We start from the raw sequence: 26494 nt of genomic DNA, 5'->3' as shown, positions 1-26494 counted from the left end.
GCCTGCCACTAACACTGCGCCTGCCACTAACACTGCGCCTGCCACTACACTGTGGCTACAACTAGCACTGCGGCTGCCACTAATACTGCGGCTGCCACTAACGCTGCGGTGGCCGCTAACATGTGTGGCAATTGAGCATTTGAAATGTGTCTAATCCAGATTGAGATGTGTTAAGCTAGTCTTAAAAAAAAGTCAAATATCTCAATAATTTTTATATTATATGTTGAAAAGATACATTTTTTGATATGGGGAGTAAATGAAATATATTATATAAATTAATCATACATGTCCTTTCCAGCTCTTTTTTTTTGAGACAGAGCCTCAAGCTATCCCCCTGGGTAGAGTACCATGGCATCACAGCTCACAGCAACCTCCAACTCCTGGGCTCAAGAGAGTCTCCTTGTAGCCAGGACCACAGGTGTCTGCCACAATGCCTGGCTATTTTTTGGTTGCAGCCGTTATTGTTGTTTGGTGGGCCCAGGTTGGATTTGAACCCGCCACCTCAGGTGTATGTGGCTGGTGCCTTAGCCAATTGAGCCACAGGTGCTGAGCCCTTTTCCAGCTCTTTAACATAGCTATTACCATGTTTAGAATTACACACATGCCTTGCATTGTATTTCTATTGGATAACACTCCTCTCAAATCTTGGCAAAAGTCCTGGACTTCCTATAGTATAAGGTGTGGAGCTTAAACCACTTTCTTTGGACATTAAAAAAAAAGGTGACCACAGAAAGTTGGGATACAAGTTGGATATTATGATTCATTTATTTAATACCACTTTTGTGGTATTCCATCCCGCAGAGGATAAATGATGTGCATTCTGATGCCTTGGTGTGTGGAGCAGTGACAGCCCAGATCAGAGACTAACACCTTACACTTTCAACTGGAAATGTTATTATAGAATACATACAGGGCTGAAGCCCTTTATCGATTATATTTATATTTCATACTGAATCTGTCCCTGGAATGATGTCTCAGGAAATTTATGAAAATTTAAAAACATATTTATAATGCTGAGTCTGAGTTAGCTGGCTGGATATAACCAAAAAATATTTTTCTCTGACATGCTACCTATGACACTAATTCAGGACCTTGCATTCTATAATATAGACTGGACTATAATACAGGACTGTGTGCACAGAAACTGCAAACTTCAGACCTAGAGTGATTTAAGTGTCACAATGTCTAGTCTCTTGATTTTATAGATTAGGACACAGAGCCACAGAGAGACAAGGAAATTGCCTGCAATCGCACGGCTGCTTCATGGCAAGGCAGGACTCAAGCCACCTGCGACAGCAGCACAGTCAGCACCCTGGGTGTGGCTGATATTGCCTGATGACCAACTTGGGTTGTCTGAAAACTTGGGTTTATCATTCTTCCTGGTAGAGACTTTCAGGAGAGTTAAATAATCTCTTCCTAACAGATGTATAACCTGTGTCATGCACTGAGCTTAGTCACCCTAGCTGCACAGGCTAACGCTCCTTCTCCTGAAAAGTTCATGCTCCATGAAAGGAGTGGCTGCAGGCTCCAGGAAAGCACCCCGCTTCCCCTCTTCCTTTTTTTATGTATTTAAATGTACATATGTATACATATGTATTTTATGTATTTTATGTATTTCCTACTCTGGTGTCTACTTGAGCCTCCTTGGCCACAAAAGGATGGCCTGGGATACAATGCTGCGTAATTTTTTTGTTTTTGGAGACAGAGTCTCAGGCTAAAGTGCAATGGTGTCATCATAGCTCACGTCAACCTCCAACTCCTGGGCTTGAACGATTTCCTACCTCAGCCTCCTGAGTAGCTGGGACTATATGCACCCCCATGCCTGGCCAATTTTTCTTTTTTGGAAAGACAGGGTCTCACTCTTGCTCAGGCTGGTCTTGAACTCCTGGCCTCAAGCAATCCTCCCACCTCAGCCTCCCAGAGTGCTAGGATTACAGGGTCACCATCCCTGGCCTTCCATGCTGAGTCTCTGTGACCTCAGACACTCAACATGAAACCCAGTTTCCAGGAATGGGGGTGCTTAACGTGTGCAGGGCACAGAGTAAATCTGCAAGGCAGGCTCAGAGTCTGTGCCTCTTCCGTTCCTTCCTACGTCCTTCACCCCATCCTGAGCCACCCAGATGTGCTCTCAGCCCAAGTAACCTATTTCTCAAACACATACACAAAAACCACTCTTCTCTCTCGTCTTCCACTTTTTCCTTAGTCAGCCATGTCCTGGCTCTCAAATAACAGGTCAGCAGATTTCTTACCAAAATGCCAACCTCTGTAAACCTAAAAAGTAGGCTTGTTGATGGACACTGACATCTAACTGGTAGCTTTTGGTGTGGGAGGTACCCTTCTGTTTGCAGACCTCCTAATTCTCGCTTCTCAATGCACGCACAGGAGCCAGTGCCTCGACACCCTAATCTTAGGATTTTCCCAGCTCTTTTATAACAGATGGATATAGAACAAGGTTACTTTGTGGTAGGAATCCCTGACTTCAGGAGACAAGAAGGATAAGGTGCTAAGCACAGGGCTGCATTTGTCTTTACTGCTCTTCAACAGTCAGGTCAGGGACCTTGGTGAGCACCCAAAGGCTTGTGAACCGCTGGTCCTGGGAACCCCTAAAGTATAACCAAGACTCAAACTAGAGGTGAATGATTCTGGGGCTTCTGAGGGCATTAACTCTTGATGTGGGATTAAGGGGCTGGGGCCAACCCCACAGCAAGCACTGACTGTGATGTGCCACTAAGGCTGGCAGCCGGAGGCACCATACCTTTGCAGGTGAAACATTTGATGTGGAAATGTTTGGTCTGGACCCGAAGCACTTCACCCTTGCAGGGCTCCCCACACTTATGGCAGTGAATGACAGGCTTCTCCGGTGGGTGGTGAGGGTCCTGAGGGTGGGCCACTGAGAAAAAGAAAAAAAGATCCAGGTGAGTAGAAAGTATTCCTAAAAAATATCCCCATAATTTCAGCATCAAATGAGCCACACATACTGGTTCAATAGCATGAAATGAGAACCCCCAAAATCTATAATCCTGGGGACACACACATCAATATGACAATTGTGGCTATAACAGTTCAGTGGGGAAAATACTAACACTGGGCTTGTTCCCCTCTGGAGCCTGCTGTCCTCTCTTTTCCTCCCAAACTTCTCTAGGATGGGACCAATATGGGACCATGAAATACACTATCTTGCTTGGTCTGATATTTTGTAATGAGTCTGTACAATATGTCTTTATCTCAATGTAGAGGGCAGCTTTTAGCAGGTATTCACTGCAGACTGAGTTCCATGAAGATGGGGACCTTTTCTTCAAGTTCATCCTCTTTTTCCCTCCCCCATTGTACTTTGTGGTAGAAATCCCTGATTTCTAAGGACAAGAAAGGTAAGGTACAAAACACAGCGCTGCACTGGGGTTCACTGCTGTCCACAGTGGACTCTCCTGGGGACACTGCAGAAGGCTCACAGATCAAAGGAGCACAGTAAACGTTCCTCTCCTCTTTAATTACTGCACGTTGGATAGTTCCTGGTCGACTTTTCAGGGAGTCATGCCTGATCTTAATTTGGCAACTCATTTAACCCATCGGAGGCCCCATCATGAGCCTCTTACGTGCATCGTTCCTGATCCACACACTGCAGGCAGTAATGTTTTAAAAAATAAACTAGGAACCAAGTGGATCTCTCTGAGTTTCAGTTTCCTTTCCCATAAAACAAAGAGGATTGGCTCGACGCCTATAGCTCAACCGGCTAAGGCGCCAGCCACGTACACCTAAGGTGGCAGGTTCGAATCCCCAGCCCAGACCCGCCAAACAACAGTGACGGCTGCAACCCCCCCCCCCAAAAAAAAAATAGCCAGGAAAAAAAACCCGGGTGTGTTGGCGGGCGCCTGTAGTCCCAGCTACTTGGGAGGCTGAGGCAGGAGACTCGCTTGAGCCCAGGAGTTGGAGGTTGCTGTGAGCTGTGATGCCATGGCACTCTACCCAGGGGGATAGCTTGAGGCTCTGTCTCAAAAAAACAAAAACAAAAACAAAGAGGATTGGCCCAGAAGATTTCTAGGGTCTTTTCAGACTTGAAAATCACATGATGGGGCCTTCGGGGATTACTCTGTCAGTTTCCCGAGTGTGGCCTGCAAGAAATAGCAACCACTGCCCTATCCTGCCGAGACCAGGGCACACTGCCTCCCCTTGACAGAGGCCCAGAGGAGGCTGTGAGAGGACCCCAGGGGCTTTGAGCTCCCCAAATGTCTTCATTTAATTTGTACCTTCTCCAGCCATAGAATGCAGATTGTCACTTTTTGCTACCAAATTCCTTTTTTCTTTGTTTGGGTCCTGAGAAGGAGGAATATGAGATATAAGTTACTTAAGTACCTATGTGAGCGTGATATGAGACAAGCGTTGGGAACCTAAAATGAATTGATCAACACAAAGACGACTTTTTTGTAGAAGGTAAAACCAGGCTGTGCAGGGGGCCGACATGGGCACATATTGCTAGATCTTAACTCAGCAAGCATCTCCCAGCAAGGAGCTCACGGTGCCCCACAAGTGTAATGAATGGTTCGTTGTTGCTCTCAGACCTCTGCAATCTTCTCATTTCACCTGGAAAGAGTTTGAACAAGACAGTCCAAATAATCCATGACTAAGTTCTGCGAAACAAGGTTCTTATTGTGAGATTTTGCCCAGGAGCAGGTATAGTTTCAGGTTAAATACCTGATCTGTGTTCTCTAAAACAGACCATCCCTGGGAATGTCTGGGAAAGACACCAAGGTTGAAATTCACCTGCATTTTTCTTATCTACCCATTGAGATCTCCCTGGAACAGAACTTAGTATTATTAAAAGGGTTAAGGAGGAGAAGACTCCTCAATAATTACTGATCTTAAAAGTGATACGTATTAAGGCCAAAAATCAAATCACCTGAGCAATAAAAACAGTTTCCCTTAACAATATCTGCTTCAAGTGCTAGTGGAGATTATGTGAGCTGTTTTGTTTTTCTTTTTTTAATTTAATCTTCCTCCTGTAAGAATGGGAAAAATTAGTATTTATTGAGTTTCTACAAAATGCCAGGCATCGGGCTCTGGGCTTACACCTAAGTCACTTTATCCATCCTCACCATCCTTCTCTCTCAGCAAAGTGAATAATATTGTTCCCATTATACAGATGAAGAAATAGAGCCCCAGAGAAGTTGAGCAACCTGCCCAAGTAAGAGTAAACGGAACCTCAAAGATCTACAGCTAGCCCTTTCTGACTTCCCAGATCACGTTCCTCCCGTGTCATTTGAATAAACAAAAAATTGCTGCAAGTCAGTAATAATTACTACTTATAATCATTATAATTACATTCATAATTCAATTTACACAGCCAAGTTCAAGTGCAATTCTAAAAGCAACAGCGAGGGCTTTGGCTTATAAAGGGAATATAGGTAGCCAAAAGGTCTTACTACCCAGGCAATGGCACCCACATGGTATTCCTCAGGGCAGCTTGCTGACCACCCCCAAATCCAAACCCAGGCTGCCATGTGTTAAAAACACAGATTCCTCAGCCCCAGTGACCTAGTGTGGGCATCAGTTAGGGATCCCTTTTTAGTGAGCTTGGCAGGTGGTTCTTAATACACACTCTGGTCTAAGAGCTATTTCCCTTTAAAATTCAGACAATATGAGTAAGCCAGCTATAGATAGAGTGTGCATTTCAAAAGTAACTTGCAAGACCATCGTCTTCAGCAACAATATGAGAACACAGTGAGTCTCTTGACTCTCAGGGAGTATGCATTTTTGGCTAAGAAACTGCACTGCAGTTTCTCTTGACACTTGAATTTCTTATTGCTAAGCAAACCAGCCGTGCTGAGTAATGATGAGGGAAGGAAAATATCATTTCACTTCTTGGCTTTTCTCTATGTCTGAATAAAGGAGGCAGTGCAAGTGCTGGCACCAGCCACAAAGGTCAGAGTTGGGATCAGCATCCAGGTTTTACAAGCATTTCCCTGTGGAAATAGATATTTCGCCACCAAGTCCTCCACGCCCAGAGACGACTTTTGCTTTTACCCAGAGATGAACAGAGACTATGTCCTGTTTACTTGCATAGATACTTTTCTTCATATAAGACCCTAGGCAGACACACATCAAACCCGTTTGTGAAAAAAGGGGCTTTTTTCCTTTCTTTTCTTCTCTCTCTCTTTTTTTTTTTTTTTTGAGACAGAGTCTCACTATGTCACTTTGGCTAGGGTGCAGTGGCACAGTGGCATCATCATAGCTCATTGCAACTCCTGGGCTCAAGTGATCCTCCCACTTATACCTCCCAGAGTGCTAGAATTATAGGCATGAGCCACACACGCTCACCCAGAAATGGGCTTTTCTTTTTAGAGAATGACAGAACCCAAAGACCAAACTTGGTTGAGTTATTTCAGCCCAACTCATGTCAGTGTAAACCAAAGAATCTCCTTCCTTTTTAAAGATGAATAAAGAGGTTCATTTTGCATGACTTTCTTTGATAGTGTGGTTATTGCCAAATGCCTATTTGTTGACTAAATTCTACAATGTTGACATAGGTGGAATCATTTGTGATATGGACACACTGTTAATTCAGCACCTCCGATTTGCCAGCCGGCTCAGTTGCTAATTTGCGCTTTTTCCATCTTTCAGAGCCTGGGTGGTCCCTACTTATTCCAATAAGGAAAATGAGGAGCAAAGGGCTTATGTTCCTTGCCCAAAGTCAGCAGCGAGTTATTGGCAGAGGCGCACTTAGCATCGAGGCTGCCCACCACTTTCCCCACACTAAGTAATCACTGATTTACCCTGGAACTTGGGCAGACATGGTTAAAACCTTCCATGGTTCATCAACTTTTTTGGTTATTAAATAGGAAGTATGTACTGGAAAGCTGAGAGCATGGCTGCCCACTTTCTAAGTAATGAGGAAACACATATGAAGGGCCTGAACAGGCAAAGGGATCCCTCTGCTGTAAAACACCCAGTCTGGAGGGATTCTGGTCCCCAGACAGAGCAGCCAGCCCCCTGCACGGCCAGCTGAGGAATTTCACGCTCTCTTTCACAGTCAAATAAAACGGGTCAGCCACATCTCCAAGCAAAAGTTCAATTCCGAATGTGTTACTTTTGAGATGTCTATTAAATACGTCTGGCAATGAGACTGGGAGATTGACACCATTTAAAGACATTTCGGTAACCTACAGTGTCTTCAAGCAGAGGTGACTGTGGTTTAGAAAAGAAAAGCCACAGAGCTTAGGCAGAGCTCGTCCTCAGATCTAGAACTAGCTTCATCTCCCCCAGACTACTGCCCTCTGGGGCACAGACCACCAGACTACACCACCGGAAACAAAAAGACGGAGTACTAACAGTACGAAGCTGTGCCCTGTGCCCTGTACCCTGCTGCGGGTTATCTGAAAGATTCCGAGTCTCCCCGTAACACACGAATTCCCTCTCCCATGTCCCTTTCTGTCTCCAGAGCACCATCATGCCTTTCCCCACAGGCCTGTGAAGTGACACAGCGCCTGACAGCTTTCAAAGCCCCCCATCTGCTCTGCCTTACTCTCAGGAGAGCCTGCGGGAGGAAGGACAGGTGCTGTTAACCCATCTTGGAAACGGGCAAATTGAGGATCAGAGGGAAGGAGTGACTTGCCCACCGTGACGCAGCCACAAAGTAAAGAGCTGGCGGCAAACTAATGCAGCAGCTCCTAACCCAGAGCGCTTCATGCCAGAATAATCCTCCTAATCACTGATGCTTGAGGCTTCACAGTCATCCTCGAGGCCGCCTTCCCTTTTCTGTCCACTTGCACATCCTTACTCAGCTCTTCTCTCACCCCACGAATCCAAGTCCTCAACCCCTTTTTCTCAGATTGCTGGGTCTCCTACGTCCTGGCTTTTTCTTTCCAGCACAGTCTACTCCAGGCAGAGGAGCGTCACTCCTTACTCTTAGGTGTGGGCTGGGCATAGCAATTTCCCTTCAAAAAGTAGAATAGGGATGGGGAGGAAAAAAATGAAGAACCTTAAAGTAGGAGATCTGACCAACACCCGCCAGGGGATCAGGGTCAGCATCCACAGTGACAAGGTATGTTGACAGAATGTCCCTTTCACATGTGATGAAAATGGGCACTTTGCCTCTAGGGTCTTTCTTCCCCTCCAAAACCCACAACTCTTGTCTAATCATGAGAAAAATCTCAAACTGAGAGACGTTCTAAAAAATACAGTAGACCCTCTGTGAGTTGACCAGGCGAGGGACTGTAACAAACTGGTCAACATATGGAGGTGGTCAACACAAGGACCTTCCACTGAGTACATGTGGTGCAGGTCAGTTCAATGATAATTATGACAGTTTAAGGGGATGGTCAATGTAGAGAGGTGGTCAGCTATGGGGGTTCTTGTGTATCTGAACAGTACTCTCCAAAATCGTCAAGATCAGCAAAAACAAAGATGGTCTGAGAAACTTTCACAGCCAAGAGGAGTATAAGGAGACACACTGATTAAATGTAAATGGGGTGCCCTAGATGAGGTCCTGGAACAGAAAAGGGACATTAGGTAGAACCAAGGCAATCTGAATGAAGTACGGACCTCAGTTCATAATAAAGTGTCAGTGTAGTCCAGTAACTGTAACAAATGTGTTATACAAATGTAAGACGTTACTGGGGGGGGGGGACTGAGTGTCAGGTATATGGGAACTGTCTGTATTATTGCCTCAATTTTTCAGTTCATCCAAAACTGTTAGAAACATATAAAATATATTTTAAAAAGAACAAAACTAAAAACTTCCAATACCTCTCTGTCTGTCCCATTCTTTGAGTCTAAAGTTCTCTGTTTACCTTCCGAGATCTTCAGTGACACGGCTCATGCTAGTCTTTAAGACATCTTTTAGGAACTACATTTGCTGAGTATTTCACTATTCTAAGTGGTTTCAAACTCAGGCAGTTCAATTTAGATCTAACCCACAGGGCCAGCCCAGGTCCTGATACTTCTCTGAAGTTTTTACTGTGGCTGATCAAACACTTCATTCTTCTCCAAGTCCTCTTGTACTGAATATCATCGCCTAACACCTGATTTTCTCTCTTGTTCTTTATTTTGCTTTTGCAAGCAAATAATGCATAATGCATCAATCCTGGCTCTACAAAGCTATAAACTCCACAGTCATTTCCATCAAATTGCTGAAATAGTTCTGTTTTAAAGTCAAATTGCCTGAACTTCTCAGTTCAATTTTTTGGATTGAGGAAAATAAGGTTACTAGTACCCAATACTACTAGTGGGGCATCTTCCCCCAAGAAGCTATAGGGTCCTGAACTCCTGACATTGCAATTAATAACTAGAGAACACTATCATTATGACGAGAAAAATGTATCAAACACTTAACCATGTTCCAGGCACTGTGTTAATTAACTGATACTCACAATCGCAAATATTCCTCACAACTGCCTTATGGGATATGGTTGTATATTTCCTTTTTTTCAGAGGAAGAAACAAAGGCCGAGAAAAGTTAGATTCCTTGTCCAAGATCACACAGCTGAGAAGTAGTAGTTTGATTCCAAAGCCTGTGCTTGGAAATGCTGCATAGGGGACTTCCCCAGGAAAATACAGTCCAGCACAGAAGGAAATCAAGCTGGTACCACGTACTCACTGGATTCTGATTCCAGAGGTCAGAAGAGGGAACCCTCAGCTGCACCATCGTTCCTCAGGTAACACCTGCTAGTAAATAAGCAGATGGGAAACGATACTTCAAATAAAAAAAGACATTATTCCAGGATGCAGCAATTTATGGGAAACGAACACTTACACAGGAAGGGAGAGACAGCAAGAAAGTGCAACCTGCCATCAGGAGGCCCTTTCTGCCTCCTCCAGCCTGAACAAGGGCCTGGATTGGAAATCTCTCTCTGGTTCAGACTGGTCCGGATTTGCAATCACAAGGTCCTCTGCATGGTAAGGCTGATCTCTGCTTAAAGACAGGAATCCTATTCTCTTGGGTGTTTACAGTTCAGAGAGACTGCTTCATCACCTAGAATATTTTCTCTGCTTCAACCCCAGTAGTTCCCACTGAATTGTAAGCACACATCACAGAGATGTGCTCTCCCCTACCTCCTCCTCCCTTTCTTTGTGCTACAGTGGTACTAGCATTGAGCATAAAAACAAGAAACTCAGGAGTTTAAATAAATATAGAGTGTTTTTTTGTTTTTTTGGTTTTTTTTTTGAGACAGAGCCTCAAACTATCCCCCTGGGTAGAGTACCATGGTTTCACTGCTCACAGCAACCTCCAACTCCTGGGCTCAAGAGAGTCTCCTGCCTCCGCTTCCCAAGTAGCTGGGACCACAGGCGCCCACCACAATGCCTGGCTACTTTTTTTTTTTTTTTGCAGCCATTATTGTTGTTTGGCGGGTCCGGGCTGGATTCGAACCCGCCACCTTAGGTGTATGTGGCTGGCGTCTTAGCCGCTTGAGCCACAGGTGCCGAGCCAAATAAATACAGAGTGTTTAATTTGCAGTTTACCTAAAAGTCCATTTGCTGCTGTAGTAAGTGATAGTTACTTGAAGCTACACATACTGTTACCCTGTCATTAGTTGTCCAAAACGATCCTTCTCTTGAATTGGCTACCAGGACTTAATTTTCTTGTACCACATGAGTCTGGTAATCAGGATTGTTACTTGGCACAAACACTCCCAGAAGGCGGGCAGTGTGGGGCAGGGTGTGTGTGAACCTTCGCGTGTAAAACATCCTGATACTTGATTCGCCTCTTCGGTGGCAAGGCCACAGGTCCCTGCTAGTCTTCTAACCATAAAAGACACTGTCAGCAACCTGTCAGCTGGCCTTCTGATTATAGAAACAGCCTCTGCCCAAATCCAATTAATCTGATTCCCCCAAGGCAAAGAGGTGCTAGGATTATCATAATTCAGCCAGGGAAGTTCCTCTTTGCAAATCACTTGACACACTTGCCCTGCTGTGCTACACCTGCCTTCTATCTGTGCAGGTTAAACTTGGGGAGGGATTTGACATTGGCCTGGTGCCTTCTCCTCCTCCCAGAAAGGCGACTCCTTTGACACACCTTCTGAGATGAATCAGTGAGACAACACCCTTCTTTGATCTCCTCTGGCTGCCTTCTGACCACGCTTAGTAATTTTACCTTAGAATAGTCATTTGTATACAAGTCTCACCTCTTTTCCCCAGCAGTGACTAGAAGGACAAAGCATTAGGACCTAACTCCTAGTCCTGCCTTTCGTGCCATGTGCTCCAATCTCCCTGAGACTATAGAAGAGGCTGAGGATACAGCCCCCCTCCCAGGGTGCTAGGAGAGACAACACAAGGCCATCTCCTCCTGGGTGTTGCTATGGTTTGAACATCCCCTCCAAAATCGCACTGAAGTTTAAATGCCATTGTAACCTTAAGAGGTGGGACATGTAAGCGGAGATTAGGTCATGAAGGCTCCACCCTTATGGATGGATTAATGCAGTGAGAGTGGGAGGGAGGCAGTTACCACAGCAGCAGATTCCTGATTAAAGAATGAAGTTTGGTCCCATCTTCTCCCTAGCTTAAGGTGACCAGATTTTAACATTGGTAAAGCGGGACACCATGGGGGAGGGGGGCAGGGCCTGGGGGGGCCTGACAACAGTGCAAACTTTGATAAGCAGTTCTTGAAAATCAGTTCTCAACAATTATTTGTTATTATCAAAGTTTAACATTATAAAATTAACAAAAATAATATAAAACACATATCCTGGTGAAATAGCCACATGGCAGCCGAAAACCGTATATTCCCTTCCTGTTCTCCCATGTTCCCTAGCTTGTTGTGCATTCTTTCCAAAAATCGGGGCTTTTTAAAAACGCCGCGGGATGCAGGACAAATTGTTAAAAATCGGGACTGTCCCACCAAAAGCGGGACATCTGGTCATCTTACCCTAGCTCCCAAGTTGGTTTTGCCCTCAGCCTTCCACCACAGATGATTCAGCAAGAAAGCCCTCATCAGACCCAGCCCCTCGATCTCGGACTTCCCAGCCTCAAGTCACTGTAAGAAATAAAATTCTTTTCTCTATAAATTGCCCAGTCTGTGGTATTCTGTGATAGCAACACAAGACCAACGAAAACAGCCCCACAGCCCTGGCGGGGCACAGAGACGCCCCTGTCAGCTGAACGTCAGGAGAGCCTGTCACTGGCCGGTGTGAGCAGGAATTTCTGAAGCATTACAAGAATCCCTTCTGAAAATGTGATTGCACTTTTCAAGGTCACCCAGGGATCTCACATTGTCCCTGTGCCAGCAATTTCACTTAGAAACGGATCAAGTCAAACAATTGGCCTGTGGCTTCAGTCTGAACCCTGCTGGCAGAATACCACATCCTTATGGATTGCGACAGAGCCACATGTGGCCTGGTTCTGAGAGCAGCAGGACAGTGGTCCCATTTGAGCTACACAAGTTGGGAGGGAGGGTCAGAGTCTATTTGCATTTAGGCCCATGGGCCTGAGGCGGAGCTTAGCTTAGGCACAGTATCACCATTGCCTTTCGTGTCCTGATTCCAAATCAAGACATTGTAGATTCTAACTCCAAATCGATATTGTACGGGGGTGAAAATAAAAGTCTAAGAACTAAGAGATCTCATGGAGTGTCCCTGTGTGGCACAAACCCTTCTATTAACAGCATAGGAAGCCGCCCAGCTGTCTTGCTTTTTGGCTGAGTCTACCTATTTCCCAAGACATATTTGGAATTACCAGCTGGTTAAAAATAGCATTTTAGACAAAGTAATGAAAATGGCTAATATGTATACGGCATGTCATAATTTACAAAACCTGCTTGAAGGCAAGGTACTCCCATGATCCCATCCACCCCAAATATCTTCATTCTACAAATGTGAAAAGTGAGCTTCAGAAATGTTAAGGCACTCACCCAGCAGTAGAGAGCTCCGGCTGGCTGGAGAGAGCCAGCTGTGCCCAGCCCTTCCCAGCTGTGTGGTCAGTGACTTCAGCTTGGCAGTTTGAAACCAGCTACTGTGGAGGCATTTTACACAGTGGGATGGGAAAACCTTACAAATCGGGGCCATTCTCTGCCCACCCTCTGGAGAGCTGGTTGTTAAACATTTACCAGCACAGCACTGTGCCTGGGGTGCTACTGCTGATAAACAGCACAGTGGGGGAGACTTTTACTTCAGGGGCTTATAAATTTCAGAAGCAAGAATTTGAACCCTTTCTGAAAAGGCACTCCTGCCCTTGCTCTGTCAACTAACACACACATTTACCTTCCCCCGGGTCCTGCCAGTGTCCCTAGCCACTGGAAGATGAAAGCACAACCTGCCTCCACAGTGTCCAACATGCAGCCTCAGACATGATGTGATTCTAGAACTAGAGCCCAGATCAGTGATTTTCACCCGGAGTGTCACAGCACACTTGTGTGCCACGAGAGGATCTTAGGTATGCTGCGAAAATCTGAGATCATTAAATAAATTATTTTCGAAAGAAGTTCAAAGCACAGTAAGGATATTCTTCTTTTTTTTTAAATCTTGCTTTTGATCAATATAATTTAACTATAAATTCAAGTATAAGTTTTCAAAAGGTTGAAAAACACTGGTCTAGATTCTTGGGCTCCTGACTCCTCCCAAACCTGAAGTTCAAGTTTATTGACGCTTTCTGTATGACATAACTTTTTCAGGTATTACCTTTACAAGAAAAAGCAAACATGTACAATCTACACCTGGCTTGGTATTCTTCTATTCATCCAGGTGGCAGAAAGCATGATCCTGTTGATTTGATCTTTCGCTTACTTAACTTCAGAGGTTCTTCTAACTTGAGTACAAGGGAAAAAATTAATTCCTAAAGTTTAACAGAGCACTAAGTGACGTCTATTACCTGAAAAGAAAAAAAAGTATGCTTAAAGTCCAAGGTGGGACTGGAAGAGAAGGAGAAATTGTTTTAAATGCCGCTATAGGCTTGGCGCCTGTGGCTCAAGCGGCTAAGGCGCCAGCCACATACACCTAAGGTGGCAGGTTCGAATCCAGCCCGGGCTTGCCAAACAACAATAATGGCTGCAACCAAAAAATAGCCAGGTGCTGTGGCGGGCGCCTGTGGTCCCAGCTACTTGGGAGGCTGAGGCAGGAGACTCGCTTGAACCCAGGAGTTAGAGGTTGCTGTGAGCAGTGAAGCCACGGCACTCTACCCAGGGGGACAGCTTGAGGCTCTGTCTCAAAAAAAAAAAAAAATGCCGCTATAAAACTCCTAAATGCAACCTCCAACATATAGGAAATGAGGTCTTATCAACAAATTTTGACGCATCATGTGCCTGCATGGTGCCCTGTGTGGTGCCGGGACTGATGGGGAGCTCCAGAGGCTGACAGCCACAGCTTCTCCCCATACCCCAAGGTAGGGGTCCTGGAATTGCACAGCACAGGGTAAGTCCACCAGAGGGCTGACCCACAGAGAGAAAAACCATTCAAGAGCTGTCCAGGGAGGTGTGGACTTCCTGAAGAGAAAAACACGAAGTACTCTGGGCCAAAGAGTTGGAGTGGAGAAAGTTTTAGGGAGGAGAGAGTGGAATTTGACACTACAGGATAGGTGACAATGGGAGGGTGTCCAGAAAGCAAGAGTAGCATAAGTGTGCAGGGGTGTCCAACCTTTTTTCTTCTCTCCCACACTTTGAAAGAATGAGAGTTGTCTTGGGCCACACAGTAAATACACAAACACTAATGAGAGCTGATGAGCAAAAGAAAAGGTCCATGTGTACTTTTCAGGGTATCAGACACTACAGATAAGCAAGTCAGTCCTCAAATGATCTGCATGTGGCCCGCAGGGTGCATGTTGCACACCCCTACCTGCTAGGGTCTGAAGGGAGAGTACCAGGGCACATGTGCATGCTGGACGTCAGGCGGCCTCGTGAAGCAAAAGATTCGTGTACAAGGGCAACCCGAGGGGAGGTGACCTCTGCATCCTTGAAGGACAAGCAAAGGACCTTAGACTTTAGGAGTTCCCCATTTGTCCTGGGTCAAGGTTTGTTTTGGAGGCAGGGTCTCACTCTGTCACTCTGGGTAGTGTGCTACGGGATCACAGCTCACAGCTACCTGAAACTCCTGGGCTCAAGTGGTCCTCACGTCTCAGCGTTCCAAGTACTGGGACTACAGATGTGTTCCACCACAACCAGCTAATTTTTCTATTTTTTAGTAGAGGCAGGGTCTCACTCTTGCTCAGGCTGGTCCCAAATTCCTATGCTCAAGCAATACACCCACCTTAGTCTCCCAGAGTGCGAGGATCACAGGCAGGAGCCACTGTGACTTGCCAGGGTCCGGGTCTTGGGATGAGTGTAATGATCAGAGTATGCTCAGGCCAGCTTCTAAGGTCTGTTCCTAAGCTCCCAGTGCAACAGATCAGGATTCTCTGTGGGAGGCCTCAGTCACCCATGGTGAGGGGGTCACAGGATGGGTTATGTTTAGACAGGTTCTGGTGCCATCCCTGGCTCTGTCCCTCTAAGAAGTGACCTGAGGCAAGTTACTTATCATCTCTAAGCCTTACTTTCCTCTTTTGTAAAATGGGGTCCAATCCTATTTTGACACTTAGGAGTAAGGCACGTAAGATGGTTAGCACTTTTCTTGACAGAGAGCGCTCAAGAAATGGAAGCATTATTGTTTCTGAGGTGTTCCAGTGTGAGAAAATGACGGTGGGTGACCGTCAGGAATGTCCGTGTGCTCCACCTGAAACTCAGATAGGTTGAATTTCAGGCTCTGTTGTCTTCTGTGACTTTCAGCAATGGACACCTACTTTCCCACTGTGTGGCACTTGGGAACGTCTGGGCTCACCTGAGGAATCTAGTAGCTGCCAGCATCACCTGTTCAGGTGCACCCACGGTGCTGTAAGCAGCAGGTTTGGTTTTAATTGCTTCATTTATTTAATTTTTTTTGGTGCTGAGGGGCTGCTCCCCTTTTATTAATGACAGAGGTTTCTCTAAAGGGAGTGGGGCGGTGCCCCTCCCTTTGGGACAGTTGCCTCACTCCTGTGCATCATCCCTTCAAGTACTCTCCCAAAAGAGCCCCCACATCTGCCTGCCAATGCCTTGTCGATCATAGAGGACATTGAACTTGTTCACAAACTGGTTCATGATGTTGCACATTTTGGTGATAATTGCAGAGGTAAGCCATGAGCCCCACTCATTGCATTGATCATAAAAATCCATCTTGAACTTGTCAGTGCTGAGCACCAGGAGGCAGGGACACAGAGCATAGGCCTCCCCAGGATCTCATGGGTAAAGGGGACCTGGCCTGCTTCCGACGCTTTGACGGACTCCAAAATGAGCTTGATACAGCTGTACAGCCTCTCCATGGCACTGTGTTGTGCAAGGCGGTGTCGGGCCACAGTGGAATTCTCTCCACTGCCTGTTGCTGTCATTTGGGCCACACGGTCTACCCCAATGCGTTCAGCCTCTCCTGTGGCCAGAGTGTAGGCCGGCTCAGCAGATACCATTGTGGCCTCTCCATTTATTATACCAACGACAGACTCAAAAAGCTGACAAGATCTGTGTGCTGGGTGAAAGGGTTCAACTTAAGTGAGAGGGGACTCCGATTAGCTCTCACGCCTGCTTACGCACCTGGATGTCGGAGGGGTCGGGGGCCCCACTGTGGTATAGTAACCCAGAAATTGCAGCTCCTCGAATACCTGTCTAAACTGCTCCTCCTTGGTGTAGTAATATTCCTTGTCAAAGATAATCCTTTTCTTCCACAGTATGGGACAGCAGCTCAAAGGAGTTCGTTACCTCGATGCCTCGGCCCTCCTGCTTCCCCATCAGAGCCCCAATCACTTGCATAGGCCGCCCCTCCTGGGAGCGCATGTGGATCCAGTGGTCCGAGATGTTGAGAATGAAAAGGGAAGGAAGAGCAACCAAAACACTCCCGGTCACTCGGGAGGCCATCACGCTGGGGACCGCTGCATCCACCTCCATCACGCTGCCCCCTCAGGTCCGTTCTCCCCACGGCCGCCATTTTCCCCGCGCCTGCCGGCCTCGGCCCCGCCCCCTTCTTCCCGGCTTCCTGAGGGCGAGCTACGCATGCTCAGTGTGTTTAACAGCTTTATTGAAATATAACCTGGGTACCATACGAGTTATCCATTTAATGGGTATAATTCAATGATTTTTAGTATATTCACGACCTGTGCAACCATCACTACAGTCTAATTTTAGAACTTTCTCATTACCCCAAAAGAAACCCCAACTCACGAGCACTCCCCACTGCCTCCCTTCCCAGGTAACCACTAGTCTACTTTCCATCTCTACAGACTTTAAGCAGCAGGTTTGATTAGCAGCTGAGAAGTCTGAGCTTCTCACCATTTGCATAGCAATCAGAAGGAACAACTGTATATACACCAACAGATAAGAATCACCAACACCCTCTCTCTATCCCACACCCTATTAATGCATGCAATCCTCCTGTGATTATGTTTTTCACCAACACACCCTGACAAAGCACCTCCCAATCATTTCATCGCTGCTACCCTCTTACAAAAGAGCCCATAAAAAGACAGATAGAAAAAATCTGAATGAGATGTCATCAGACCCAGAGTTTTCGCAAACACAACTTGCCTAGAGGTAAGTCAACATCAGTGTCAGCACCAGAGAATGGCCACAAAATTAAAAGACAATAGAATATGCTTCTAAGTAACTCATCAAAGTAGGGTGGTAGGAGGGGCTTAGGGCACAGCTTGGACGAATGCAGGGAGTTTGTATCTTCAAACAACAGTGGACTCTTAACTCATTTGTACAATCCCTTTGTCACACAGCAACCAGAATGATCTTTTAAGGATATGATGTGAGCAGACTGCGCCTTCCCTGTGTAGTATCCAAAATGCCCTGGCCCTGCCCCCTCTCCACGCTCTTCTCATGCCCTCTCCACATCTTCCCAAGCTTCAGTTCTTGTTGCTTCAAGATCCCCAAGGGCTGTTTTCCCTTTCCAGAGGATCCTCCCCCAGCTACTAGTAAGGCTGGTGCCTTCCTCCTTATCTCACCTTCCAGCAGCTTCTATGTCACCCACTCCTCCTCTGAGCAGTCTCCCTGAACCAGTAACCTGCTTCCCTGTTACCCCATCTTGGCTTATTTTCTTACTTTCTTATACCTATCACAACTAGACACCTAATTTTTTGCTTTCTCTTCTGTCTCCTCCATTGTAAGGTAACAGCCATTGTATTCCTACGGTCTGGCATGGTCATGGGCACAAAGTCTGTGCTCTATAAATGGACCTTCAACATGTTCATGCTTTTAACACTAGCCTGGTTTTGTCTCTTTTCTCAGAGCAATAGTCTTTGGGTTAACTGAAAGTTGGTTAAATATCTTACTTTCACCAATAACATCTATCAATTACGTAGTTATGATGATGTCAATTCAGCTCAACAGATGACAAAAGATAAAAGACTTATTTAAGTCTCTGACTCAGAAAAAAAAAAAAAAAAACAAACAGCTGAAGGAGTGAGCTAACTGATGGGCCAGTCTCACACCAACCCTGGCTGAGCTCTCTGAATGAGGACCACACAACAAAGCAGAATTTTCAGCTGGTCTGACATGCAGGGAGTGGCACCAGACCCTTGGAAAAGCTAAATGTTGGGTCCCCAGAGCAGGACATGTTGGCACAGAATAGCCAGCAGGGACCGCTGCAGCTCAGGTGGGCAGCTCCCACCAGTGGGATCCTGGGTCCACCTGGCTGCCAGCCACAAACACTTTCAAACAACTGGTCTGCTATGCCCAGTGCATTCCTGCATCACATCATTATCAGACCATTTCATTTCATTCCACATAAAGACAAAACTAGAGTCCTTGCTTGCATGCCCAAGGAATGTGGGCACCAAGAACTCAGCAGGTAGAATTCCTTGGTGAAGTCCTATCACAGGACAGTGGGAATTACAGGCCACAAGAAGCCACTTGTGTGGTCCTGGTCTATCTTGGCATGATGAAATGACAAAGCCTTGTTCTGCTTGAGGCAAAGTGTGAACTGGGTGGACCGTCTCAGATCCTGAACTCACCTATCCGGTTCTACTTACTTTCCTGGGTCTCAAAACTAATATGATTACTAAACTCTGTATTTTTGAACACATAGCCTCTGATTTCATTCCATCAAGAGGAATAACAGAAGTAGTGGCAGCAATAGCAATTACTGGGGGTTGCTGTGTATTCGAGAGTGTTTAAATGCTTTATTTGTATTAACTGATTCAGTTCACACTAACCCTATATAACTGGTGTGATTATGAGAAAACTGAGGCAGTGAGAGGTTAAGTGACTGGCCCAAGGTCACATAATTAGTAAGAGAAAGAGACAGAATTTGAATCCAGGCTCTCTGGCTGCAGAGCAGCTACCTATAACTTATTTTGCAGGCAAACCCATAACGTTCTGAAGGCTTCAGGAATAATTTTACAAAGCCACCAATGCAAACAAATGAGGACTGTACCAGAAGGGGCAGGTGAGAAAGAGATGGACACATAACTATGAGGAAAGGCTTCAAGTCCAAGCTCTGAAAATCCAGAAGGCAGTTTGACACTGCCTCTCCAACCAGTTAACAAACTTAATTCCTCTCATCACCTCCATCTTAGTCTCATTTTGTCCACCAGGGACCTCGGGCCAGTCCTTTGGCCCTTGGCTGCGCACCTACACTGCTACTTAAATAAACTCTACAGATCCACTGACCTTCATAAACATTAAGCATCAGCTGCATGACAGGGAGCACGCTAAAGTTTTCGCATGTGATGTCATAACCTCCATGATAAAGATATGGAGCAGGTAAGTAGGGTTTTTTACCCCCTAGAGGTATTTTATTTTTATTAAAGTTAAAAAAAATAGGCTTATATGCAAAATGAACAAATATGTTTAAATGCATGATAGCAATTGCCTGCCTTCCTCCTTCCATCCCACCCTACAGGCAAACCTGCTCAACTTTGGGTGTATTTTTCTTCACACTCTGTTTATACCAGCTCGGCCACTGCCTTTACCATCCTACTCCTGTAGAAGAGGATTCAGCTCTTACTGATATGCCTACGTCACAAGTTTTGGTTATACTCCACACTAGCTACGTCTGTACTGTGAGAAGGTAATTATTGTTCTACCAGATGCTGCAGTTCATCCTATGAATAGATTCCCTTTCTTGAATGACTTTTTAGTTCTCTTGGATTTAATCATTTCCTTTTCTTCTACCTGCCTAGTTCCTGGTGAATTATCCATCCTACTTTTGTCAATTTTTGTTGTGATTTACTAATAAGTTTTCACTCGGATTTATCAGATAAGTTAGTAAACCTCTTCACTTGGAGAGAAAAGGGGTCATTTTCACTAGGCGAAAAAAAAAAATGACTCTCAAAGAGCTTATCCTCTGGGATGTGGCAGAGGTGGGTTCACCTGACAGCAATCAGGTGAACTGATTGCTCCCAGCGTCAGCTCCCTGGCAACACTCTGCCACGAGGGTAAGACGAGAGTGTGCCAGCCGTGTCTGCACTACTGCAGAGGGCCTGCCCCCACACTCAGGGAGAAGGGTGCTCCAGAGAGGCAATGCACAGGCCCTGTCTCCAAACGCTGCTAAAGGCTGTCTTGCACTGTACTGGCCCCCAAATCTGAAAGGATCATATCCGAGACCTACTCTCTGGCTGCCCTTGGTGGCTTGATTCATGTTAGTAGCTGGTGTCTTTGCGTGCACAACATGCAAAATTACTATATCAGTGTTGCCCCACTCCGGTCATGTGGCTTTCACAGCAGGCATGGCCCTTCCCTGGGTGTCTCCATCCTATCTGCCTCTTCCAATGGTGAGAAGCCACTCTCGGGCTCTTGTTGCCAAAGTCTAGGTTCTTTCTGAATCCTGTTGTACGTTGCAAGTGCTTCTATGTCACCACAGGAGTGATATAGACATACCCAGAACCAGGGAGTAGTTATGCCTTTCCTAAGGGCAGTGGGGCAGGGGTGGGGTGGGGGTGAACTCTCTCCAAAGCCCTTAAATTATAAGATTTCTGGCAATGCTGTGTCAGAAATGACAGCTATATACCACATGACACCCAACAGGGAGGTGAGAACTGGTCACTGACAGGCAGATAGCACAGCACAGGCCTCGTTCTTCTCTCCTTGGCTGTAATGCCAGAGCAAAGAAACCAGGTGTACGTGATGAACAGAGAGTGGGGACACAGACTCACAGGGAAATGTAATCACGAGTGAAAAAGCAACTCCAGAAATAACAGGCTTGGAAGCTGACCTGGACTCTCTGGGGGTTCCTCTTGGCTTTCTGCTAAACTTTAATCAAGTAGCACTTTACTCTCAGGTTAGCAGGTGGGGCTGTTATTAACTGTACCAAAACAGAGGACACCAAAGGCTGACCAACTTCTGTTTAGGATAAAGAGGTGAGAGATTCAGAAATCATTTTGTCAAAACTGTTCTAGTTGCAAGTGAAAAAACCCAACTTAACCATACCTGTTAGCACAATAATAAGAGTGCCCAGATGGAAATAGGTGTCCAGGGAAGCACCTTATTCTGTTTTTATCCAAATAAAGTTTAGTTGGTATGGATACATAAACTAATGGTTTTCAAACTTCAGGGGTTCTTCTTGGTTGTTTTGTTTTTGTTTTTAAGAGACAGGGTCTCACTTTGCCACCCGGGCTGGAGTGTGGTAGCATGATCAGAGCTCACTGCGGCCCTGAACTCCAGTGAGCCACTTGCCTCAGCCTCCTGAGTAGCTGGGACTGAAGGCATGAGCCACCATGCTCACCTTCAAACTGGGTCTTGACCCATTGGAATATGAAATCAATTGAATAGATCACAGCCAGCAGCATATTTAGAAAATAGAAGAGAAAACAGCAGAGAGTAATGGTAAGCATTGTTTCCCATGGCGTCCATTTTAGCCATCCATTATAGACACATGTGCATGAACCCTGGGTCTTGTGATGAGAAAATCTCTTTCCTCCTGGGGTAGGTGTGGTGAGCACTGCGTTCAACCCCAGACCATAATATGAGGCCCTTTGGCTGAGTTCTGCCCACAGACACGTTGTGTTTGGCCCACACAATTATTTTTTAAAGAAAGAGTGCAACCATTTGTCAATATTTGAACATCTGGAGATTTTACATAAAAATTCCTATTTCTCTTGAAAACTAGAAGGTCTGGCAGGCTGGCCTGCATTCCTCCACGGGACCTAGGACAGAAGGACAGAGTTCTGGCTCTTCCCTTTAGGGGAGGCCATGCTCTCCAGTTTGCCCTAGGCTGGGCTTGTTTAGCTGCCTGGCCTGGTTCTTGGAGGCAACCACAACTCATTGTGACCCACAAAGCCCTCTGGGCCCCTTTCTCATGTCCAATGCTGTACCACGTGGCCAAGAGTAGCCTCTGCCAAGCCCAGCTGGCTGCGTTTCCTCAGACGGAGGCTGCAATTCACTGCTTCTGTTTTACTCAGTTGAACACCTTTCTCTCAAGTCGCCTTTATCCACTGTTACACTCCTATTCATCCCTTAAAGCCCAGTCTGCCAGCAGAATTAATCATTCTCTGCACTGTGGTCTCATATTACTTTAATAGTTCTCTCTTAGAGTACATTTCACATTGTATCATCATTACTGATTTATGAATCCATATTTCTTACTAGACAATAAGTGCCTTCAGGTCAAGAAATGCATTTTATTTTGTTTCTATATCTAGATTGCTTATCTCATATCAGGTTCTGAGGAAACATTTCCTAAATCATTTCCTCCACCCCCACCCATCATTCATTCCCATATTAATTCCACAATTAATGAGTGGTTTCTATCTTTTTCTTTTTTCTTTTTTTTGAGACAGTCTCAAGCTGTTGCCCTGGGTAGAGTGCTGTCGTATCCTAGCTCACAGCAACCTCCAATTCTTGGGCTCAAGTGATCCTCTTGTCTCTGTTTTTCTATTTTTAGTAGAGATGGGGTCTTACTTTTGCTAAGCTGGTCTCAAACTCATGAGCTCAAGCAATCCACTCGCCTTGGCCTTCCAGAGTGCTACGATTACAGGGGTAAGCCACGGCGTCCGGCCAATGAGTAGTTTCTATAGAGCAGACACTGTATTATAGAAACAAGTTTGAATCTAATACCATTCCTAAGGTTAAGAAACTTAAAGAGCCCCTCAAGGTCAGTCTTAAGTGCCCACTTTCCATAAAGCTTTTTCTAATTCCTCTTCCTTCCTTTTAATCCGCACAGAATATTATTTATACCCCACCTTCCAGGGGCTATGTCACCTCCATTTGCATCCTCAATAAGCTCCCCTAATACCGGCTAACTCATTAACCTGCTGAACGTAGGAACTTGAAGTCCCACCTTGAAATGTCTTGAAGACAACAGACCTCAATAAAATTGTGATGTGATCAAGGCTACTACGGCAAGCTCTTTATAATAACTCATCACCATTTCTGAATTTCCATCGGGGACCGTTACATGAGGCAGAAGTGGCGGTGTTCTCCAGGTGAGCAGGAACAGAGGGGGATCCACCCTTCTTTTAGTGCTCAGCAGAGCTGGGCTCTCGCCCCACAGATGCCATTCCCACTGTTAGTCCTAAAACCCTTCTCCTCAGAATGACAGCAGTCCACTGGATGCCCATCTAGTTCATGTGTCACTTATGGGACCCTCCATGGACTTAGGTCCTCACAGGCCTTGCCACTTTTCGGGTACTCAGCCCTCTTTCCCACTCCTCACCAGACACTCCAATGAGAAATACCCTTCCTACTTTTTCCCACCATTCACTGTTCTTAATTCTTCTTAAACTTCTCCCTTCTTAGAATGTTTCAAATAGCGAATGATAGAAACAACAACAAAAGAATAGACTACTAGAACACAGAGAGAACACAGCTGATCCCCCACTCACACTCAGATAGTCCTCTGCCACCCCTGAGCCAGCAAGACCAAGCCCTCCTCTTCCTCTTCACGTCCTACTCAACAGGAAAGTGATACAGATGAAGACCCTTATGATGACCCACTTTACTTAATGAATAGCAAATACAGTATAGTGATGAATGGAACACCCTAAGCTTAAAGAATGCATTTTAATTCCTCAAAGACTAAAAATGGAATGGTAGACTTTGTGAGCCAAGACAGCTTAATGAACTCTCTTTTACCCTAAAGTTCCAAACAGCTTTGCGATCCTCAGTAAACATGCTCACCTAAGCCATGGAGAAATGGGAAGGGATGACTAGAGAACAGCACATCTGTGCCTTCACTCCATGTTCAAAGTCACCTTCCCCAAGGGAGTCCCAACTCACCCCCATGAAAAAGTACCTTGCAACTTCCTCCCACCCTCTGTACCCCCATATTATACACTGACATCAGTTTCTTGGCCACCTGGTTCTCACAGAAAATCTGCTTCATTAGGAACCCAGGCTTCCTTTTATATCACAGGAGAGCCAGAGGCAGCCTGAGGTTCTTTACCTCCTCTTTGCCACTCGTATATCATGAGCAAGACAAAGTTGGCAAGGGGGAATGGAGAAGCTATTTATATAAAAATCCTGACTTACCTGCCTGCAGGGCTGGTGATGTTATAAGCATCATGGATTACCTACACAGTGTCAAAGCGTGGTCCCTGCATCAGGAAGATCAGCATCACCAGGGAACTGTTAGACATGTAAGTTCTCAGCCCCCTTCCCAGACCTGCTGAATCAGAAACTCTGGGGGCAGGGCCCAGAAACCTGGGTTCTAACAAGCCCTCCAGGTGACTCTGATGCCCCAGACAGTGATGTCCTTGGAAGTATTTAAAAAGTCAGCATCTTCATGGTTAAATCCAAGTATTCAAACAAGTAAGCTATTTGACTGCAAAGAGACACAAAAATTCACCCCTGTTGGGGGGGTGGGGGGGGCTCAGGGCACACTGAATCATAATAGCATTAATCATGTCAGTCTAAGCACAAATACAAAGTTTCAGAGAAAAGAGGTCATGCATAACAAATATTCGCTCTCCCCACTGTTAACGAAATTTGCCCTTGAATACACAGCTCCTGCCAATTTGGGATAAACATACCTCTTGGTATGAGTCACCACCAGACAACACACAATGAAATAGGAAGCGGGTCAGTTTCTGGTTTCTACTGTGGGTGCCCAGAGGGAGCTCAGCCAATCGGAAGCAATGCTGCACCACTCACTGACCACCCAACCTTCTGAAAAGCCCTCTGCCTCTTTAATGCTGGCTCAGGAAAACACTCAGCATTTGACTTTGGCACATGCAAAGCAAACAAGAGCAGGGTCTTCTTTCTTGACCCTCCCTCGCTCGGCAAAGGGGGCTGTGACTATGATGACGGAAGGGCCCCTACCTCAAAATGAGTCAGATGCCAAGATTTTGCTCTAGGTAGGGTGAGGCTCCCATAGGACGTCTTCTGCGGGAATTTGCAAGTGTCAATTGTTGTTCTTTAAAGGAGAGTTTCTGTGATGCAATACAGGTTGCTCATCCTTTGTAGTCACTTGGTGAGGTGATGAGAAAGGCCAAGGGCAGGGCTACCTCCCCAAATCTGGGAGTAGCTAACAAAGGATTAGGTCCCACCTCCATTTTAGACACCTGCTGTCTACATATTCTTGACTTCATCTCTGTCATCAAATATTGCCCTCAAGAGGGCACGGAATTTTTTTTTTTTTTTTTTAAATGTTCAGTCCTTTGCCTGAGCCCTGAAAGTCCCATTACTCAGACATCCCTTCTGGAATTCAGATAAACTGAGCAGAGCCATCTTTTCTGATAAGAGCAGCACTCTCATTTATGAAACAGCAAGAGCAATTCACCACCCTTGGATTGCTTTCTCTGAAGTGGGATGTCATGACAAAACTGGGGCTCCCCTCCCCCACCAAGACAGGACGTTCACAGTTAAGTTGTGTGAACAGTCCTGATCCAGACAATTCATTCTGAGACCTGCAGCCTCACGGCATCTCCTTTAATCCCCAACTTCCCTTTAGGCCTTGTTGCTGGTGTCCCCTTAAAAGCTTGGGCTTTTTGAACTTAAGGAAGAGATGAAGAACCTCGACAAAAATCCAGGAGCAGGGTAGGGGGAGGTGACATCAGGAGTGGCCAGCATGCCTGAATGAGGGGCCCCAGAAAGCAACTCCACAGTCGCCAGACACAGGAGGAATCATTCCACCGTGGTGAAACACCTGCTGTTCTTAGACCTCCCTGAGGATGAAACAGAAGTGGGTTTGGGTTATCTTAGGAAGCTGTGAGCCTGAGTGGACAGAGCCTTGGTGGAGATGTTTGGGGAGGAGTGGGATTAAAGGGGGGAGCAGACAGCATTCGAGGCAACAACCCTTCACAGCTCTCAAGGTTGTTTTACAAAACCACGTATAAAGTCAACAAATACCTGAGGAAAAGCAGCACAGGCTGCGGAGTTGCACCAGTGACCACTGTTGGTTCATTTCTGTGCTCAGACGCACAGAGTAATTGTACAAGAATCCACAGCGGGGTGGGCCTTTGAGCAGCACTACAAGGAAGCAGAACTGGAGTTAGTTCTGCGATTAAATACTGCAAAGGAGGATGCATGTGTTTCTTATGAAGGCAGAAGAGGCAGTATGGCCAAGGTTGGTGAGGAAGATGCCCCCTCCCCATTATTCAAAAGGCAAAGGGGATGGTGGGGATGGAAGTACAGTTAGCA

At 45.9% G+C, this 26494-nt stretch overlaps 1 protein-coding gene and 1 pseudogene across 5 annotated transcripts in view; both read right to left on the bottom strand.

Moving 5' to 3' along the window:
- The window catches only part of ABLIM1 (actin binding LIM protein 1), a 333243-nt gene that overhangs the window by 140319 nt on the left and 166430 nt on the right, over nucleotides 1-26494 (bottom strand). For all 5 annotated transcript variants that reach the window (XM_023511749.1, XM_023511747.1, XM_023511750.1 and 2 more), the window contains exon 2: nucleotides 2756-2890. In XM_023511749.1, coding sequence (XP_023367517.1) covers nucleotides 2756-2890 — 135 coding nt within the window. The remainder of the gene's footprint in view (nucleotides 1-2755; nucleotides 2891-26494) is intronic.
- LOC100966969 lies at nucleotides 15847-16875 on the bottom strand (annotated as a pseudogene).

This window comes from Otolemur garnettii, unplaced genomic scaffold (assembly GCF_000181295.1).
Source record: "Otolemur garnettii isolate 467f Iridium unplaced genomic scaffold, OtoGar3 scaffold00021, whole genome shotgun sequence".
Classification (NCBI taxonomy): domain Eukaryota; kingdom Metazoa; phylum Chordata; class Mammalia; order Primates; family Galagidae; genus Otolemur; species Otolemur garnettii.
The sequence above is the reverse complement of the archived record's forward strand: the minus strand, read 5'-3'. Positions and strand labels throughout refer to the sequence as shown.